This window comes from Carcharodon carcharias, chromosome 11, assembly GCF_017639515.1.
Source record: "Carcharodon carcharias isolate sCarCar2 chromosome 11, sCarCar2.pri, whole genome shotgun sequence".
Taxonomy (NCBI): domain Eukaryota; kingdom Metazoa; phylum Chordata; class Chondrichthyes; order Lamniformes; family Lamnidae; genus Carcharodon; species Carcharodon carcharias.
The window spans coordinates 117458943-117479456 of NC_054477.1; the positions used below are offsets into that span (position 1 = coordinate 117458943).

General features: G+C 43.7%; 1 protein-coding gene across 1 annotated transcript in view; it reads left to right on the plus strand.

The window, feature by feature from the left end:
• Nucleotides 1-20514, plus strand: part of myo16 (myosin XVI) — a 657504-nt gene that overhangs the window by 458670 nt on the left and 178320 nt on the right. Inside the window, exons 23-25 of the mRNA XM_041198724.1 lie at nt 13253-13457; nt 16168-16173; nt 17820-17854. Coding sequence (XP_041054658.1) covers nt 13253-13457; nt 16168-16173; nt 17820-17854 — 246 coding nt within the window. The remainder of the gene's footprint in view (nt 1-13252; nt 13458-16167; nt 16174-17819; nt 17855-20514) is intronic.

A 20514-nucleotide genomic window follows, 5' to 3' on the forward strand; every position in this document is an offset into this window, starting at 1 on the left:
GTCTAACCAGAGTTTTATATAAATTCATCATAACCTCCCTGCTCTTGTACTCAATGCCCCTATTAATAAAGCCTAGAATACTGTATGCTTTAGATCAGCTCTCTCTATCTGTCCTGCCACCTTTAATGGCTTATGTATATATACACACAGGTCTTTCTGGTCCTGTACACCCTTTAGAATAGTACCCTTTATTTTATACTGTCCCTCCATGTTCTTTGTGCCAAAGCATATCATATCATGCTTCTCTGCATTGAACTTCATCTGCCACCTATCTTCCCACTCCACCAATGTGTCAATATCCTTTTAAAGTTCTACACTATCCTCCTCACAGTTTACAATTCTCTCAAGTTTTGTGTCATCTGCAAACTTTGAAATTGTCCCCTACATACCAAGATCTAGATCATTTATATATGTATCAGGAATAGCAAGGAAAAGCAAGAGGAACTCCACTACAAACCTTCTTCCAGCCCAAAAAATACCCATTAACCATTAATCTCTGGCCAGAATTTTGACCTTGATGGGCAGGCGGGCCCCACCGGCTCAGTGGTGGGCGGGCAACCGAACTCCGCCGCCGAAGCAGAGCCGGCCGCCATTTTGAGCGGGCGAGCCAATTAAGGCCCACCCAGTGGCCTGCTGGATGGGAATATGCGCTCCCTGTGCAGGGGGAGTGCTGAATGTTTAAAAAACTTTAAAAATAGAGAAAGAAAAACATTATTAACATGTCCCCCTCATGTGATACTGTCACATGAGATGGGACATGTTAATAAATATGAGTGAAACTTTAATAAACTTTTTAAAAACTGAGATGAAACCTCATCCCACCAGTGGATGAGGTTTTATCTTTTTTCAGAAGTCCTCTGGGGCTCCTGACCTAACCGCCAGCCTTAAGGTTAGATGGGCAGATCTTTCAATGAGCTTAATGATCCTGTCAATGGCCTCAATTGGCCATTGACAGGTCGGTGGGCGAACAGCTGATTTTGCTGTCTGCTCACCTTCCTAAAAATTTAAATGGACCAGGATGACGTTGGGTGTTCCTCCCGACGGCATTTTCCTGTCAGCGAGCGGGCCTCGCCCCCAAATCGCCGACAGGAAAATTCTGGCCTCTGTTTCCTATCCCTCAGCTAATTTTGTATCCACGTTGCTACTGTCCCTTTCATTCCATGACCTAGAACTTACCTCACAAATTTGTAGCACTGTATCGAACACCTTTTGGAAGTCCATATACACCATATCAATAGCCTTGCCTTATCAACCATCTCTGCTACCTCTTCAAAAAACTCCAACAAGTTAATTAGGTGTGATTTTCCTTTTACAAATCCATGCTGACTCTTCTGAATCAATCCACATTTTTCCAGGTGACTTTTAATTCTATCCTGAATAACTGTTTCTAGAAGTTTCCCTATCACCGAAATTAAACTGGTCTGTAATTGCAGGGCAGATCTTTACAACCTTTTTTGAACAAGGGCATAATGTTTTCAATTCTCCAGTCCTCTGGCACCTTCCCCAAATCCAGTGAACATTGAAAGATTATTGCTAGTGCCTTCCTTCAATATTCTTGGATGTATCTTATCCGATCCTAGTGCATTATCAACTTTAAGTACCAACAGCTTATCCAATACCTCCTCCTTATCAATTTTAAACCCTTCTAGTGACTGAGTTTCCTCCTCTGTCACCATGACCTGGGCAGCATCTACCTCATAGGTCAAGACAGATGCAAAGTATTCATTTAACACCTCAGCCATACTTCCTGCCTCTATGTGTAACCCCCCTTTCTGGTCCCTAATCGGCCCTTACTCCTCCTTTTACCACCCTTTTACTATTGATGTGCTTATAGAAAACTTTGGGATTTCCTTTTATGTTAGCTGCCAGTCTTTTTTCATAATCCCTCTTTGCTTCTTGTATTTGCTTTATCATATCCCTTCTGAACCTTCTGTATTCAGCTTGCTTCTCAATTGTATTTGCTACCTGACACCTGTCGTATGCAGAGTTTTTCTTCTTTAACTTAATTTCTATCTCCTTTGTCATCCAGGGAGCTCTGGATTTGTTTGTCCTACCCTTTCCTTTTGAGGGAGCATAACTTGACTGTGCCCAAACCATCTGAACCCTTTATTCAGCTACTGTTTTTCCTGCCAACCTCTGGTTCCAGTCCATCTAGCACAGCTCTGTTCTTGCCCCATTGAAGTCTGCTTTCTGCCAGTTGATTATTCTGACTCTGGATTGAACAATGTCATTTTCTACCATCATCCTAAACGTTTTGATACAATGTAATACAATAATACAATAAATGTCCCCTCAATGTCACTTGATCTACTTGGCCCACCTCATTCCCAAGAACCAGGGGAGGAATTTTCAGTGGGGCCCGCTCGCCGATGCGTAGAATGACGCGCAGTGACATCGGGTGGGGTCCCAACATCACCGCGCGTTATTTAGATTGTCAGTTCAGCAGGTACACAGCCTTAAGGTTGGCGGGCAGGTGAAGAGCCCAGGCGACCTTCACATTTTTCATGAAACCTCATCCACGGGCGGGATGAGGTTTCATGAAAGGTTTATTAATTAAATAAAAATTTTTGAAAACATTAATGGACATGTCCTTAAAAAATTTTTTCACCTTTATTAAATTTTCCAGAATTTAAACTAATCTCCCCGAGGCACCTCCGTGCCTCAACTCAGGGAACCCCCCCAACCCCCCGCCCGCACAGGGGGCACTCAGCGCTTCCGGGCACATGTCACGCTGGGCGAGCCTTAATTAGCCTGCCCACGTAAAATGGCAGCGGGCACCCGACTAGGGGCACTGATTAGGTTTGCACTCGCTCCCGCCTGCCCCTGCACAACCCCCCCCAACGGGGGGGGGGGGGGGCAAATTCAGCCCCAGGTCTAGCAGTGCCTGTTGGATTGGACATTCTGTTGGAAATGTTCCTGAACACAATCTAGGAACGCTTGTCCCTCACCGCCCCTTACACAACCACTATCCCCGTCTATATATGGTTAATTGATGCTCCCCATTATAACTACTCTCTGATGTTTACACCTCTCTGTAATTTCCTTGCAGATGTGTTCCTCTATATCCTTCCCTCTAGCTGGTGGTCTATATATTACACCGAGCAATGTAATAGCACCCTTTTTATTCCTTAGCTCTAGCCAAATCAATTCTTGAATCCTCTGACACATCCTCTTTCTCCAGTGCTGCAATACTCTCCTTAACCAAAAATGCCATCGCTCCTCCTTTCACCCCTTTCCTTTCTCTTCTGAACACCTTGTAACCAGGAATATTTAACACCCTTTCCTGCCCTTCCTTAAGCCAGGTCTCCATTATCGCGCCAACATCATAAACCAACAGGGCAACCTGTGCCTGTAACTCTGCAATTTTATAAACTATACTCCGTGCATTCACATACATGCTGTATAACCCTGATTTAGTCTTCATTACTTGCTCCCTTACTCCGACTCCATCTACTAACTTACTGTTCTCTTATTATATTGCTATTTGTCTCTCCTAGCATTTTGTGCACCCTGGTGTTACTTTCTAGTATCCCTTCGGTCTGTCTGCAAGCATTACCCAGACCTCCCTGTCACTTGCTATTTCAACACACCACCCTGCTTTCATGCCCACATGTCCGTCCTTGGCCTGCTGCAATGTTCCAGTGAAGCTCAACACAAACTGGAGGAACAGCACCTCATCTTCCGACTAGGCACTTTACAGCCTCCCGGACTGAATATTGAGTTCAACAACTTTAGATTATGAACTCCCTCCTCCATCTCTACTCCCTTTCGGTCCCCCTTTTTTCCAATAATTTGTATATATTTTTCTTTTCCCAACTATTTCCATTATTTTTAAATGTATTTCCATCCATTGTTTTATCTCTTACTTTTAGCCTATTTCGATCCATTCCCCCCACCCCACCCCCACTAGGGCTATCTGTACCTTGCTCGTCCTGCTTTCTACCCTTAAGGCCACCTATTAGCACACTTCTTAGCTAATATCACCACGTCAACACCTCTTTGTCCTGTTGTCTATGATATCTTTTGGCTATCTCCACCTTTCACAGGCCCTCTATCCAGCTCTACCTGTCTCACCACCATTCACCCCCCCCCTTAAACCAGCTTATATTTCACCTCTTTTCAATTTATCCTTAGTTCTGTTGTATTCCTCTCCGCAGATGCTGTCAGACCTGCTGAGTTTTTCCAGGTATTTTTATTTTTGTTTTGGCTTTGGATTTCCAGCATCCGCAGTTTTTTGCTTTTATATTATTCTAGTATCCTCTCCTGGTTCCCACACCCCTGCTAGGTTAGCTTAAGCCCTCCCCAACAGCACTAGCAAAATGATCCACAAAGAAACTCAGTCGTGGCTCTGTTCAGATGTAACCCGTCTGGCTTGTACAAGTGTCATCTCCCCCAGAGCCAGTCCCAGTGTCCTAGGAATCTAAGGTCCTCCCTCCTGCACGATCTTTCCAGCCACACTTTCATCTGTTTCTGCTGTTTAAATTAAGGTCTTTGTTTACATTTCCCCGGGGTTATTTTGTCATTATGAATGATTGGTTGAGGTTCAAAAGCTCAATTATCTCAATGGCGCGGGGGTGCGGTTCTGAGGTCACAGCTTGACTGACAGTTTAAAGAGGCTGTTAAAGGACTAGCTCCCTTTACTGGGATCTGTGCAAAAGTTTGTTTGTTTCCATAAGAGATTAACCATAAGAGATTTAAAGAAGATTTAAAAACTTTGAATGGGTTTTATGAATGGGGGTTTTTCCACTATCAAATGTGTATGAGTAAAAACTGTCTTAGATTGTTATACATTTATTTTTTTCATCTCCACATGGGCCCTGAGTGAATACTTGTTGAGTGGCCATGGAGGTGACAGGGTAGTAGAAGGGTGCATGGAGGGTTGGGGTCATGACTTGGCATGGAGGTGGTATGGGATTATAAAGAGACATGGGAGGTGGGTGGGGGGGCATGGGATGGCATGGATGGGCCATGGGGGTGGGTGGGGGTGAGGGTGTATGAGGGATGAAGTCTCAAGGGCCAAACAGCTTTTAAAAAAACTGTGACAATGTCCCAGAGAACCGAGGTGGGCTTTGTAACCAGCCCTCCTCAGGACTCGGCGTCCTAGGATCTGCTTCTGGGGTCGACGAGCTCCTCTCTATTAACCCCCTGCCTCCTCGGAGCAGACATTGGGTCTAATGGGGCCCTTTAATCTGAGGTGGGTATACTGCGTCGGGAAGGCCATCTTGGTAGTGAAAATCTGGCTCTTTCTGCCATCCTCATAACTTGCCTTCCTACCAATCTTTGTATCATCAGCAAATTTGGTCACAATATATTTTCTCCCTTCATCCAAGTTATTAATATTGAATGTAAATAGTTGAGACCCCTGCACTGATCCATGTGGAACCACTCTAGTTACAGTTCGCCAACCTAAAAATGACACATTTATTCCAACTTTCCGATTCCTGTTGATTAGCCAATCCTCTATCTATGCTAATATATTACCCCCAATGCCATAAGATCCTAACTTGTGTAGTAACCTTTTTTGTGGCATCCTATCGAATGCCTTTTGGAAATCCAAATACACTACAGCTACTGGTTCCCCTTTATCCACCTTGCCAGTTACATCATTAAAAAACTCTAAATATTTGTCAACACGATTCCCCTTTTACAAAACCATGTTCATTCTGCCTGATTGTATTATGATTTTTTAAATCCCCTGCTACTACTTCTTTATTAACAGATTCTAGTATTTTCCCAATGACAAACGTTAGGCTAACTGACCTATAGTTTCCGGCCCTCTGTCTCCCTCCTTTCTTACAAGGTTTTTGAATCCACTGGGACCTTTCCGGAATCTAGGAAATTTTGGAAGATACAATCAATGCATCCATCATTTCTGCAGCCACTTCTTTAAAGACCCTAGGACGCAGGCCATCAGGTCCAAGGGACTTGTCCGCCTTTAGTCCCATTAGTTTCCTTTTCTCAAGTGACAATGATTGTCCTAAGTTCCTCTTTCCCTTTTGCCTCTTGATTTCCACAATTCTTGGAATGCTTTTAATGTATATCTACAACGAAGATACATGTAAAATACTTCTTCAAAGTCTTTTCCATTTCCTTGCTTCCTGTTATGAGTTCCCCAGTCTCACCCTCTAAGGGATCAATGTTTACTTTATAGCTGTTCTCTTCCTTTTAAATACTTGTAGAAACTCTTACTGTCTGTTTTTATATTTCTTGCTAGTTTGCTCTAATATTCTATTATTTTTCCTTTTTTTAAGTTAGCCTTTGCTGATTTCTAAAATTCTTCCAATCTTCTGGTCTACCACTAATCTTAGCAGCACTATCTGCTTTTTCTTTCAATTTGATGACATCCTTAACTTCCTTAGTCAGCCATGGATGGTGCATCTTTCTCACATATATTACATTCACATAGAAAGATTCTCTTTGTTCTTGAGAGTTATGAAATATCTTCTCAAATGTTTGCCACTGCTTTTCTACCATCTTAATTTATAAACTATTGTCGCAACCCACTATATTCAACTCTGCCTTCATACCTTTGGAATTGTCTTTCTTTAAGTTTAAATTACATATGTTTTGAACCCAAGTTTCTCACCCTCAGTCTAAATGCAGAGATTATTACCTTGTTTATAGACCACATGGCATGGTCAGACTTCTCTGTTTAAATATCCATGTACCTTAAAAGGAAGCTGCACAAAAAATTTCTGCAATGTGAATTTTTGGAAATTGAGCATCAGGGCAGATAAAGATATTAATTCTAATGGGTGTGGCACTGGAAGCATTAGTAATGGAGATGCGGAAGAGGATCTGTAGGATCCTCAAGGACCACCTTCAGAAATGAGTGGGAGCGGGTGGCCAGGGAGAGTAATTTCCAGAGCTTGGACCTGAGGATTTAGCAGTTTACAGGCAGTTTAATGATCTCCCACAAGTGGTCCATGCCAGTGAACACATCTTCACATGATCTTCACCAGAACACCAGCTTCTCACACTGCCCAATGTACTACACTCCCATCACTCACACACCACCAATCCCTGGTACTCAAGTCTCACACCGAAAATCCAGCTAACTCCACCTCACCCACACACACCTATCAATGCTGCCAGCATCAAACCCACCTCTCACTGGCCCCACATTTCTTCAGTTATTCAGCTGTGGCAGGCAATTCACCCAAACACATCGCTACACAACCACTCACATTCTGCCTTCTGTCTTACAGGACAAAGTAGTACAAAATAGAAGGAAGCGGAGCAGAGCCAGGGTGGGTAAGGATGCTTGGCGACCTTGAATCCTATGAATGAGATAGTTGTCCATGTCACAGAGCCAGGTGCAACAGGTCCTCATTAATGTCTCTGATAAATTGAGGATAACAGCATGTTCCTGATTTTTCCTTTCTCAGCTCCCATTCTGCTATCTGACATGATGAACAAGCTGCTGACCATAGAACTCTTGCTTTACAGCCCAATCCCCTACCCTCATAACAACCTTCCCCTTCTGAGTTTCTGCTTTTAGGCACTCAAGAACTACCATTTGCCCAGCCACAGCAGCCCAAGGATAAGGAGAGAGAGCAACAGTACAGCATTAATGATGAGGCCCTGTCACTTGATGTGACACTCTCAGCCACCAGCTCATACACTGGTACTTCATTTACCTTGGAGGCTAGTATAGATTTGGGATCAACACCTTGGGCAATCATCCAAAATGAGTGAAGAATGGATTATTTGCCAGCTCACAGGAGGGTGAGATGTCAGGCAAATACTGCTGCAGAGGATTCAGATGGGGTATCATAAAGGGGAGTCCTGATGGGCATGCACACCGAGATGCTGGTTGCATTGGCTGACCTGTCAGTCAGCTCCTGTCACTGTCAAGGAGCATGGAGGAATCTGGCTCCAACCTGAAAGAGGGCATGGTGCAGAGCTTATGGAGTCTCTATTCCATTTCCCTATCATGCTGCAGACCTAGAGATACTGCTATCGCTATCCACATACTTGTTGGTGCCTTTGTGTGGGGCGGTCACCTACCTTATATACTCATGTAAAAGTTGACTCCATGACTTTTAACCTTAAAAAACATAAATTTTCATATACCTCATGTAGAAGTCAACCCTAGTTTTTCAGGGATCAAACTGCATTACATAGGAACTAGAAGCAGGAGTAGGCAACTTGACCCTTCAAGCCTGCTCTGCTATTCAACAAGAGCATGGCTCATCTGATGTTACCTCCCTTGTTAATCAAAAGTCTATCTAGCTCTGCATTAAAAATATTCAAAGACCCTGCTTCCACTGCCTTTACAGGAAGAGAGTTCCAAAGACTCACAGCCCCCGGGAGAAAAAAAAAATCTCCTCATCTCTGTCTTAATTTGTGACTATTAATCACTATGGTTCATTAATTTAAAGGTACGCACAGGAACCTTTAGATTTTCCCTCTGTCAATTCTATCAGCAATCTTCCATCCAAATGCCAGACTACTATGTAGCATATGATCTATCATGATGTCTTCGAGAAAGAATAACAAGTGCACAGCTCAATTGGAAAAAGAAAACAGAGTGCGTTAACGAGCATCGACAAAATGGTTGTATTACCACCTGTGGAACCATCTAATTCTATGCCCTCAGAGAAGCAAAGATTAACAATTCAAAATTCAAGACCAGTGCTGGAATGTGCACAAGATTCTTGAAAAGGCACAGTTTAGTACTCCGTCAGAAAACAAAACTTCACACCTGGATTCCACAATAAAATAATCAAATTCCACCATTTTAGTCATCTGACATCGAGAGAATGCGTATTGATTGGGCTGAATTGAAAATATGGATGAAACACTGATTAACTTTGTCATGCAAGCAAATAAGACCATTATCAAGATTGGTGAAAAATCTACCCTCGTAAAGATGACTGACCATGAGAAGACTCAGTTCACAATGGTTCCAGTTACTATGGCAGATGACACAATATGAAAGCCGATGGTGATGTGCAAGTGCAAAACTCTCCCTAAACAGAAATTTCAGAAAGGCTGGATAGAAGAAGAAATGGATCAAAGAAGTTTAGAATTTGCAAAGAATGAAGTTGGTTATTTGGGATATGCTCTAATCCCACCTTGTGGATGATGTTGTCTGTGATGTGACATCAATCAACACTGATGGAGAGAGAAGGGAGTCAAGATAACGAGAAATGAGTTCCCTGGGACAGGAACAGGCTGACACGATCGGTCTACCGGGACAGTACTGTTTGTGGATTTTGGGTAGGAGGTGGAAGCGGGCCATCCGAGGTTGGGCGACTATCAGGTTGGAAGCTGTGGGAGGAAGATCTCCAGAGGAGATGAGGTCAGTGACAGTCCTGGAAACAAAGGCTTGATGTTCAGTGGGGGTCATGGTCCAGGGAGAGGTAGGAGGAAGTGTCAGCGAGTTGACGCTCAGCGTCCGCGAGGTAGAGGTCAGTGCGCCAGATTTCCCAGTCCCTTCCCACCTACATCCGTGATTCCTCTGACACCTTACGTCACATCAACAATTTCCAGTTCCCTAGCCCCAACCGTTTTTGCTTCACCATGGATGTCCAATCCCTCTACACCTCCATCCCCCACCAGGATGATCTGAGGGCTCTTAGCTTCTTTCTTGAACAGAGGCCGAAGAATCCCCATCCACCACTACTCTCCTCCGTCTGGCTGAACTTGTTCTCACACTGAAAAATCTCTCCTTTAACTCCTCTCACTTCCTCCAAATAAAAGGTGTGGCTATGGGTACCCGCGTGGGCCCCAGCTATGCCTGTCTCTTTATGGGGTATGTGGAACATTCCTTGTTCCAGTCCTACTCCGGCCCCCTTCCACAACTCTTTCTCCGGTACATCGATGATTACTTCAGTGCTGCTTCATGCTCTTGTCGGGACTTGGAAAAATTTATTAATTTTGCTTCCAATCTCCACCCCTGCATCATTTTCACATGGTCCATCTCTGACACTTCCCTTTCCTTCCTTGACCTCGCTGTCTCAATTTCTGGTGATAGACTGTCATCCACGGTCGTTGACAGGGCCCTCAACCGTGTCCGGCCCATCTCCCGCGCATTCGCCCTCACGCCTTCTCCTCCTTCCCAGAAACATGATAGGGTCCCCCTTGCCCTCAATTATCACCCCACCAGCCTCCACATTCAAAGGATCATCCTCCACCATTTCCGCCAACTCCAGCATGATGCCACCACCAAACACATCTTCCCTTCAGCCCCCCGCCGGCAGCATTCCGTAGGGATCGTTCCCTCCGGGACACCCTGGTCTACTCCTCCATCACCCCCTACTCCTCAACCCCCACCTATGGCACCTCCCCATGCCCACGCAAAAGATGCAACACCTGCCCCTTCACTTCCTCTCTCCTCACCGTCCAAGGGCCCAAACACTCCTTTCAAGTGAAGCAGCATTTCACTTGCATTTCCCTCAACTTAGTCTACTGCATTCGTTGCTCCCAATGCAGTCTCCTCTACATTGGAGAGACCAAACGTAAACTGGGCAACCGCTTTGCAGAACACCTGCGGTCTGTCCGCAAGAAAGACCCAAACCTCCCTGTTGCTTGCCATTTTAACACTCCACCCAGCTCTCTTGCCCACATGTCTGTCCTTGGCTTGCTGCATTGTTCCAGTGAAGCCCAACGCAAACTGGAGGAACAACATCTCATCTTCCGACTAGGCACTTTACAGCCTTCCGGACTGAATATTGAATTCAACAACTTTAGATCTTGAACTCCCTCCTCCATCCCCACCCCCTTTCCGTTTCTTCCCCCTTCCTTTTGTTTTTTCCAATCATTTATATAGATTTTTCTTTCCCACCTATTTCCATTATTTTTAAATCCTGTATGCCCTGCTAGTCTTTCCACCCCACCCCCACTGCAGCTGTACCTTGAATGCCCTGCCATCCATTCTTAATTAGCACATTTGTTTAGATAATATCACCACCTTCAACACCTCTTTGTTCTTTTGTCTGTGACATCTTTTGATTATCTGCTCCTATCACTGCTTGCTTGTCCATACAACCACACCACCCCCCCATCACTTCTCTACCCCCACCATCCTCCCCACCTTAAACCAGCTTATATTTCACCCCTCTCCTAATATTCACTCAGTTCTGTCGAAGGGTCATGAGGACTCGAAACGTCAACTCTTTTCTTCTTCGCAGATGCTGCCAGACCTGCTGAGTTTTTCCAGGTAATTCTGTTTTTGTTTTGCCATTAATTAGCTTAATGACTCAGTCAATGGCCTCAATTGACCATTGACAGGTCTGTGGGTGCACAGCTGATTCACTGAGCCCCCACCTACCTGAAAATTTAAATGGGGTGCGGTGATGTTAAGAGTTCCGCCCGATGTCATCCCACGTCATTTTATGTGTCGGCGAGTGGGCTCTGCCCCCTGCTCGCCGACCGGGAAATCCTGGCCTATGGCTTGTGACTGCAATGGCTTTTAATTAATATTTTTTCTTTCACTGACTTGCACAGCAAAAAAGTTCTAACTCTGCATAGAGACCCCTGTGAAGCTGTAAAATACAGAATTCTAACCTCACATTGTGATGCTCCATGATTGCCTGTGTCTCATGTTAATGAGTGACAATATTCTGCTCTCAAGTTAAATGGGCTTTAAGAATCACTTCAGTAATAAAAGATATGATTTGCAGACTGGAGGAAGTACTAATAAACTATTTTTCTATCTTCAACACAGCTCTGAGAATTGATACTATTCACTTGCAGCATAGAAATAGGTTATTCAACCCGGTTCAGCCTCCCCCATTCTAATTGCCCATCTCCCATTCTAATTGTCTCCTCCCCATTCTCATATTGCTCTGTTCCCATCCTTTCTCCCACGTGTAGGCAACAACCACCTCTTTAAATGTGTCAATGTTCCATGCCTCAAACAATGAGTTCCACAATCTCATCACTCTCTGTCTAAAGAAATCCACCCTTGATTCTTCATCTGATCTGTTGGTAGCTATCTTTCATATTTATATTTTGCTGAATATCAATGCTGAAAATTTCATAAATGTAAAGGTCAGAAAGAGGGGGCAGAGGCTATTTTGCCAGATCTCTGCCCCTTTTACCTTATTCTATAAATTGATTGACAGGTAATTGGAGCTGGACCTGGACAAGCATTGATGCTGGCCAGCAATCTCACAAAGATAAGACGAGGGCAATGTTTCTGGTGACCTACATTTTCTCCTATGCCATTGGATGCCAATTTTCAGTGATGCCTGAAGAACATTAGTTTTGGGGCTATCAATGGGAACTCCATGAACGGGGGAGAGGGGAAGGGTGTGGATTCCCTGTGACAGCCATAAAACAGGAGGTTGCTACAGATGGATGCTTTTCCCATCATGTCCCTGGACAATCCTTGGGCTTCAGGCTCTCTGGTTATTCCTGGAAAGCAACAGCCGGAAAGCTCTAGTGCCAACATCATAGCTGCAGGCCTCTTACACCTGGCAACTAAGTTGCTGTTTCTTACCCTGCTTACTGTCACACGGCTCAGGCAGTGGGATTGGCCTCAGCTGGGAATGCTTCTAGGCTACGTTAATGCCCAGAGCAAAAGATCTTGATCTTCCTGGGCTGAGACAGGTGCTGAGCACTTAGAGTATACTGCTGTTTCCAAAAACGAAGATTGTCGGGGGAAGAAAAATCTTTGCTCTAATAGCCTAATTCAGGTTATTTGGGATTACACACTGCATTAGCAACAGAGAAGATTGGGAACAGAAAAAGCTCCTTTGCACCCTCCGCACCCACCCCCGCCATCACCACCACTTACTTGTTTTTAGCTATTATAACACCCCCGCAAACCTGGTCATTCTCTACTTGTTGAAAATATGAACAGTAAAACATGATAAATAATGCACTCACATTTATAAAATGAAATGATAGCATGCGACCAACTTGAAATTTGCTTTAATTATGCTTGATAATTTTCTTGCTCAGTGCGAAATTAAGACATCATATCAGTTAAATTATACAGTCACCTTTGAAATTCCTTCATAAAACACTCATCAAACACAGTTACCATTATATTTCTTATATGCTTCTTGGTTTAGGATTAAACACTGTATAATTTTGTCTGCTTTTAAAGATTTAATGTGCCTTTGTTTTACTTTGAAGCGAATGATCATTTTCAGGTATAAGTTTATAGCAGCTTTATATAGTGAAGATCTTAATAGGTTTACAATTTAGTTCTGCTTAACCCAACCAAATGGACACTACCCAGTTAAGAAATCAGCTACATTGCTAATTTATCCAATGTATTATTTTATCATTTCAGAAACCTACTGGCTTATTGTCAATGTTAGATGAAGAAAGCCAGACACTTCGAGCAATGGAACAAAACCTCAGCAAACGGCTGCATTCCCATTTGGAAACAGCTCACACAAATATTGTTTACATGTCTACAAAGGATGGAAATGGAAACATTTCATCAAAGGATCAAGGCTCAGCCTTCACTATCATGCATTACGCAGGCAGGGTGAGTTGACAGAAATGAATGATTAGTCACATATGGTTAATTAAGGGCAGCATTTAGATTTGAAGAAGTCATTAGTCCTATTGATGAAATTCAGGAATAATTACTAGATTGTCTTGCTCCATAAAGCAGTCTTAAAAACATTTTGTGCAACATAATCTAGTCTGAGTAAGGCAAATGACAGTATTTCACTTGTGATGAATAGCATATTGCACATCACAAACATGCCATGGATTTGCTTGCTCGCTGCAAGCTCAAATCTTGGTGATACTTAAAAATCATCCACACAACACCTTAAAAAAATGCTGAAGTACTGTTATTTACTTGCACTGTTTGGTTGGTTGTGTATTTCACACCTGGAGAGCCATGCAATGTAGGCAAATACATCCTTGCTGTGAAGTTTTATGCTGGACTGTTCATTTAACTAGAAAATCAAAATGAATAAGGCTGATATTTCAGTGCTGTACTGAGGAAGTGCTGCATTGTTCAAATAAGACTTTAACCTGCCTCCCTGTTCAATGTGGAAAACATCCCCTAGCATTGCAAATCGGGGCAAGAGAGCATTAGGGTATACCCACATGGCAGGTTTCCCCATGGTGCTAGATGCCATTAACTACACAAACATTGCCTTGTGGGCTCCCTATCACCATCCTAACTGCCTCATTAAGCAAAAGGGAGAATTCCTTCCATTCCATTAACACATAACTGCTTAGCGACCATAAGCAGCATCATTATGCACATCTGTGCCTGCTATCCTTCCATCCTGCGCCAGTCCTCTGTGCTGCTTTTATTCCAATCAGACCTCTAAATTACAGGCTGATTATCAGACGACAAGGTTTATCCCCTTGGCCAGGAACAGTCGTTGAACAGGCCTACATCAAGAGCTATCATGAGAAAACATCATCAAGCAAACAAACAATTGTCATTGCTAGATGAAGAAAGCTAGACACTTCAAGCAACACTTCCACTATCTGGACTATTCCAGAGGAACCTTGCAGTACAGCATGAAGTGGATACCCAGATTTGTTGTCATCTGCTGTAGGCTGTACAACTTATCATCATAGTGGACTAGCCCTTACTATTTACTGGGTAGCCAGACCATCATGAGGAAGAGTATTGGAGGGAGAGGAGGAGGAGAAGAAGAGGCAGCAACCACAGTACCCCATCTATCAGAACTCTCAAAGACAAGCTCATCAAGTACCACTTTACCTAAATCAGCCCTCCCATTCCATGCATCAACATGCCTACATTCCTTACAGCCATCATCCAATTGCCTTCCTGCAGTCCAATTCATTATCCTCACTTCACTACAAAGGTAAACATTAACACTGAATCCAGAACAAAAACAAGAATCAACTCAATTACATCTCTATGAGATAGTTTACAGAAACAATTATCCTTGATGTTTATTTTAGAATATATTCTTTTTCATATCCTAGTGCTCTAGAGAAGCATTTTTTTCTGCTATCTCATCCAGCAAAAGATATTCCATACCCTCAACATGTAGCTATCTTATGAACACAAGCAACATCATCAACCGCGCCTGTGCCCATTACCCTGGCAACAGTCATGATTCAATCATCCTTTACTGGTGCTTTATGCTGTGCTAATTCCAACCAAGCCACTAAATTATAGGCTGGTTATCGTGCAACCAGGCCTATCCCCTTGGCTCATGATTACTGCCAGGAACAGCAGCAGACCAGGCCTACTACGAGATCCATGCTGCCACAGGAAACATTGTCTAGCAAAAAATTAGCGTGCTCAAGCATTGCTTCCATTGCCTGGACTGCTCCAGGGGAGCTATAAGTACATGATTAAACAGGTATCCAGATTCCCCAGTGGCTACAATTTAGGACAGTGATTCCCTGTTGTGATCCTATTTTAATGCCTCAGACTTGGTGTAATCCCAAGGTTAAAATTTGGGAGGAGGAGTTGTTGACTGGGTTTGGAGGCGAGAGGCGAGACTTCAGTTGCTGAGCAAAGTGGGTTGAGAAAGGAGTTGAGCTTGGCCCATCTTCCCCCCTCCTTCAACCCCATCTCCCCCTCATTCACCCCTCATTTCCCTCTCCTTCACCCCCATCTCCCCCCTTCACTTTTCATCTCCCCCTCCTTCACCCCATCTCCCCTTCCTTCACCCCCATCTCCCCGTCCTTCACCCCATCTCCCCTTCCTTCACCCCCATCTCCCCGTCCTTCACCTCATCTCCCCTTCCTTCACCCCCATCTCCCCGTCCTTCACCTCATCTCCCCTTCCTTCACCCCCATCTCCCCCTCCAAACATCTCCCTCCTTCACCCTATTTCCCCCTTCTTCACCCTCTCATTTCCCCTCCTTCAATCCCATCTCCTGCACCTTCACCCCCCATCTCGCTCTCCTTCACCCTCACCTCCCCCCTTTCACTTTCCATCTCTCCCTCCTTCACCCCATCTCCCCCTCCTCTATTCCTCATCTCCCCCTCTTTCATCTCCCCATCATCCCCTCATTCACTTCCCATATCCCATTCCTTCAACTCCCTTGTGGGATGAGTTGATGAAGATGCAGGGTCGTTCAAAAAAAACGAACACCTACCTAGTCACAGGCTTTTTACAGCAGCAGCAATAGGGACTTGGAAAGCAGTCTATTAGGCCATGCCAACTAACAAAAAATGTGAAGGTTTAAAGGGGTCACACAGCTGTCAGAAAGCAGTCCATGCTTCACAGCAGCCATTTCTGCCTCAGAGCTTATGGTCCCAAAATCTCATCTCATGACCCCACTGGGGGTCGCAGCCCACAGCTTGGGAAGTCCTGACTTAGGAGGTTAAAGGAGGTTCCATTAAAGATGCTTCAAAAGATCACAGAGGATGATATTGAGCCCTTGGGCCTTGAGGTCCTGATTGCAGACTACAGCTTTTCTGTGTGGGACAGGCTATGTGGTACTAACAAGGACAAAGTAGCTTATGGAGGAACTGGCATGTTATAATCCTGAGAGAAGGCATCAGGTACCTTTCCCATCTAATGAAGACCACTCTCCTGGAATAGTGCTTCAACACACCTAGACTGCCGAGATGTTTTAGAGGCTCCTGTCAATATTGTCCCTCAGAGCCAATGCCAGCCATCTGAATTTCCTTGGAAACAGTCTATCCCGCCATCCAAGCTGTCAGGGCTGTCAACAGAGACTCCACCTGAATGAGTATCTGCAGGTAATTATAATTTTATTTAGTCTGTAATGTACCTTTAAGAATAATACTTGTAAGGAAGATCACATGATCTGTAATAACCAATAGCATTCAGTGTAAAGACAGAGTTGGAGTTGAAAAGACACATGTAGTTGCTGCTGAGTATATTGTAAATAAACTTAATGTTTCCAACCAAAAAGTATCTGCAGATATATTCTATCATTAAAGCACAACTCACCCAGCTTACAACAAACTGGCAATGAGGATAAAACAGGACTGAACAGAAGAAATCAAGTCAGAAACAAATCGGCACTGTACGTCACTCAATGATTGTAAGTAGCAAGATCCATTAGAATTGAAGGAGTTATCCCCTCTCAAGATGCCACAATTTGGGAGAGTTGATCTATTTGAACCTGCCACAGATGATTTGTCTCAATACATAGAACACCTCAAGTTTTTTATTCAAGCAAATGAGATTATGGGGGCAGAGAAGAGGCGAGCGATCCGCTTGAGAACTTCTGGGAGCAAAACTTACAGCCTGATTCAAAGTATGATGGCACCCTGTGCCCCAGATTTGAAGAATTTTGATGAATTGTTGGACCTCATGAATGGTCACTTTCAACCAAAGCCCTCAGTCACAATGCAGAGGTTCAGGTTTAATTCGTGAAATAGAGCCCCGGGTGAGATAATTACATGCTATGTGGCAAATTTGAAGCAGCTAATGGAACACTATAAGTTCAGTATGACTCTGAATGACACGCACAGAGACCATTGAATGTGTGCTGTGAAAGAGGACTGTATTCAGAGACGATTATTCTCTGAATTGAATCTGGATTTCAAGAAGGCGCTCGAGATAGTGCTGGTCATGGGAAGCACAGTAGGAGATTCAAAAGCAATACAGGATGTGCAAAATGGCACCATCCACCACATCGGGCAGGAAACCTCAGCTGAATGAGTCATGAAAAAGCGAGACCCTGCTGAGAAACAGGAAACAGCCCCTGCTAGCCGAAGAAAAAAGAAAAATAACTTAGGAGTGAAATCGAAGAATAATTTTAGAGGTGGAAACAGTCAGTCTTCTGGTGATAGGCAGTTTAAAAAAATCGAATGCGACTATAGTCATAGAAATGGACATATGATGAGGCAGTGGAAGGAAAGATTCAAACAGGCTTGTAAACAAAACAAAAACAAAAACAAAATTACCTGGAAAAACTCAGCAGGTCTGGCAGCATCGACGGAGAAGAACAAAGTTGACGTTTTGAGTCCTCATGACCCTTCAACAGAACTGAGAAGAAGCCCAATGAAATCTACTATGTAAAAGAGCTTGAAATAACAAATTCGGACATTTACTTGATATTTAATCTGAAAGTTGGAAAGACAGAACCAATCTTTATCACAGTGAAAGTAAATGGCAAACCTGTTAGAATGGAAGTGGACACGAGAATTTCCACTGCAGTAATTGGGGAACATACCTTCAGATATTTCAATAATGTGAACATCAATTAAGTTTAGAAGAAACAAGTGCCAAACGAAAAATATATACGGGTGAAGACATTCAAGTAAAAGGCATAAGCAGAGGAAGTGTCCATTATGGAAGCTAATCAGCAGGGCTATCCTTGATGGTGGTAGCAGGCAAAGGGCCAAGCCTCCTGGGGCAAAATTGGATAAAGGAGATTAAGTTAGAAAGGGCTGCATGTTCCAGTTGGGAGCAAGTGGGCTACCAGAGCTACTTAGAAAGTACGCAACTGTCTTTAAGGATGAACTGCAGAAAATCCAGGGTCCGCAGGCCAATGTTCATGTGGATCCAGAAGCAGCCCCTCGCTTCATAAAGCAACACTGATGCCACATGCCCTGTGAGAAAAAGTCGGCATTGAATTGAACAGACTAGAGAAACTGGGTATTATACAATCTGCTCAGTTCTCAGAATGGGCAGCATTCATAGTCCCTTTCCTTAAGCCCGATCAAAGCGTCTGAATTTGTGGAGACTAGAAACTGATGGTTAATAGCGTAGCCAAGCTAGACAGGCACCCCATTCCAAAAATCAAAAACCTGTATGTCAAGCTGGCAGGAGGACAACGTATGCAAAGCTTGACCTGAGTCATGCTTATCAACAATGAGAGTTGGATAATGCCTCCCGGGAATTTGCCAAAATTAATAACCACAAAGGGTTGTACCAATATACACGATTGCCTGTCAGAGTCTCCTCAGCTTGTGCCATCTTTCAGAGAACAATAGTCCCTACTGCAGGGACTGTCACAGCTTGTACTCTATTTATTGGTGACAGGATTCACTGAAAAGAACATTTGGCAAATTTAAAAGAAGTCTTAAAAAGTTTCTTACAAGCTGGAGTGCATTTAAAAAAAGAAAAGTGCATGTTCCAAGTGAGAGAGATAATCTATTTGGGTCACTGAGTAGATTCACAGGGCCTCCACCCGATTGAGGAGAAAGTGAGAGCCATAAGAGAGGCACCTGTGCCAAAGAACACCTTAGAGCTCAAATCATTCCTAGCAATGATCAAGTATTATGGGCTGCTCTTACCAATTTGTCTACAGTGCTTGCCCCCTGCATTCTCTACTCAAAAAGAACCAACGTTGGTCTTGGGAGGCACCCCAGAAAGAAGCTTTCATAAAGGTGAAACAATTGTTGCACTCATCCAATCTATTAGTGCACTATGACCAGACGAAAGAATTGGTGTTGACATGTGACGCATCGATCTATGGAGTGGGAGCAGTGCTCTCTTGTCAGATGGATGATGGCACAGAACAGCCAATAGGTTATGTATCAAGAATGGTCACCACAGCCAAAAAGGGATACTTGCAGATAGCAAAAGATGGCTTGTCCATCACCTTTGGTGCCAAGAAATTTCACTAGTACGTACAATCGTTTCAGACCGCAAGCCATTGCTAGGATTGTTTAGTTAGGACAAAGCTATACCACCCATAGCCTGAGCAAGAATACAATGATGGGCTTTAATTCTGGCAGCATATGAATACACTTTCGTACATAGGTCTGGTAATCAAATCGCAAACGCCAATGTCTTAGTCGTTTGCCTTTACAAGAAAATGACTAGTACGTCCCAGTTCCACAGGAACTTGTTTTACTGTTAAATTTCTTAGATTCCTCGCCGGTATGTTCTCAACAGATCAGAGACTGGACAATTCGGGACCCAGTCCTATCTCAAGTATAAGAACAAGTGCTGCATAGTTGGTCATAGGAGCCCGTATCTGACAAAATGAAAGCGTACTTCAACAGAAGGCATGAAATAACCAGCCAGGATGACATCTTCTTGTGGGGTGCATGAGTGATAGTTCCTGCAAAAGGAAGGGAGCCACTTTTAATTGAACTTAACAGTGTCCATCCAGGAATTTCCCGAATGAAGACCATAGCATGCAGATATCTATGGTGGCCTGGGATGGATTGTGAAATAGAGAGTTTAGTAAAGCACTATGTGCAATGTCAGCACTTACAAAAGTTACCAGGGACAACTCCATTACACCCATGGGAGTGGCCAGGTAGACCCTCTGTGTGGTTACACATTGACTGCTTTGGACCTTTTCTGGCAAAATTTTTCTGTTTATTTCCAATGCCCATTCAAAATGGCTGGATTTATATGAGGTGAATTCACCACAACTGAGAAACTATGTCAGAGTTTTACCATTCACAGACTACCAGAAGTAGTTGTTTCCGATAATGGCTTGGCATTTATTAGTGCTGAGTTTCAACTGTTTATCAGCTTCAATGATATCACTCATGAAAACTGCACCATACCACCCTTCTCCAAACGGACTGGCCATAAGAGCGGTTCAAACGTTCAAGGCTGTCATGAAAAGGCTAACTGGTGACTCCTTAGCAACTAAACTAGCACACTTTCTTTTTCATTACAGGACTACCCATCACACAACAGGTTTCACATCT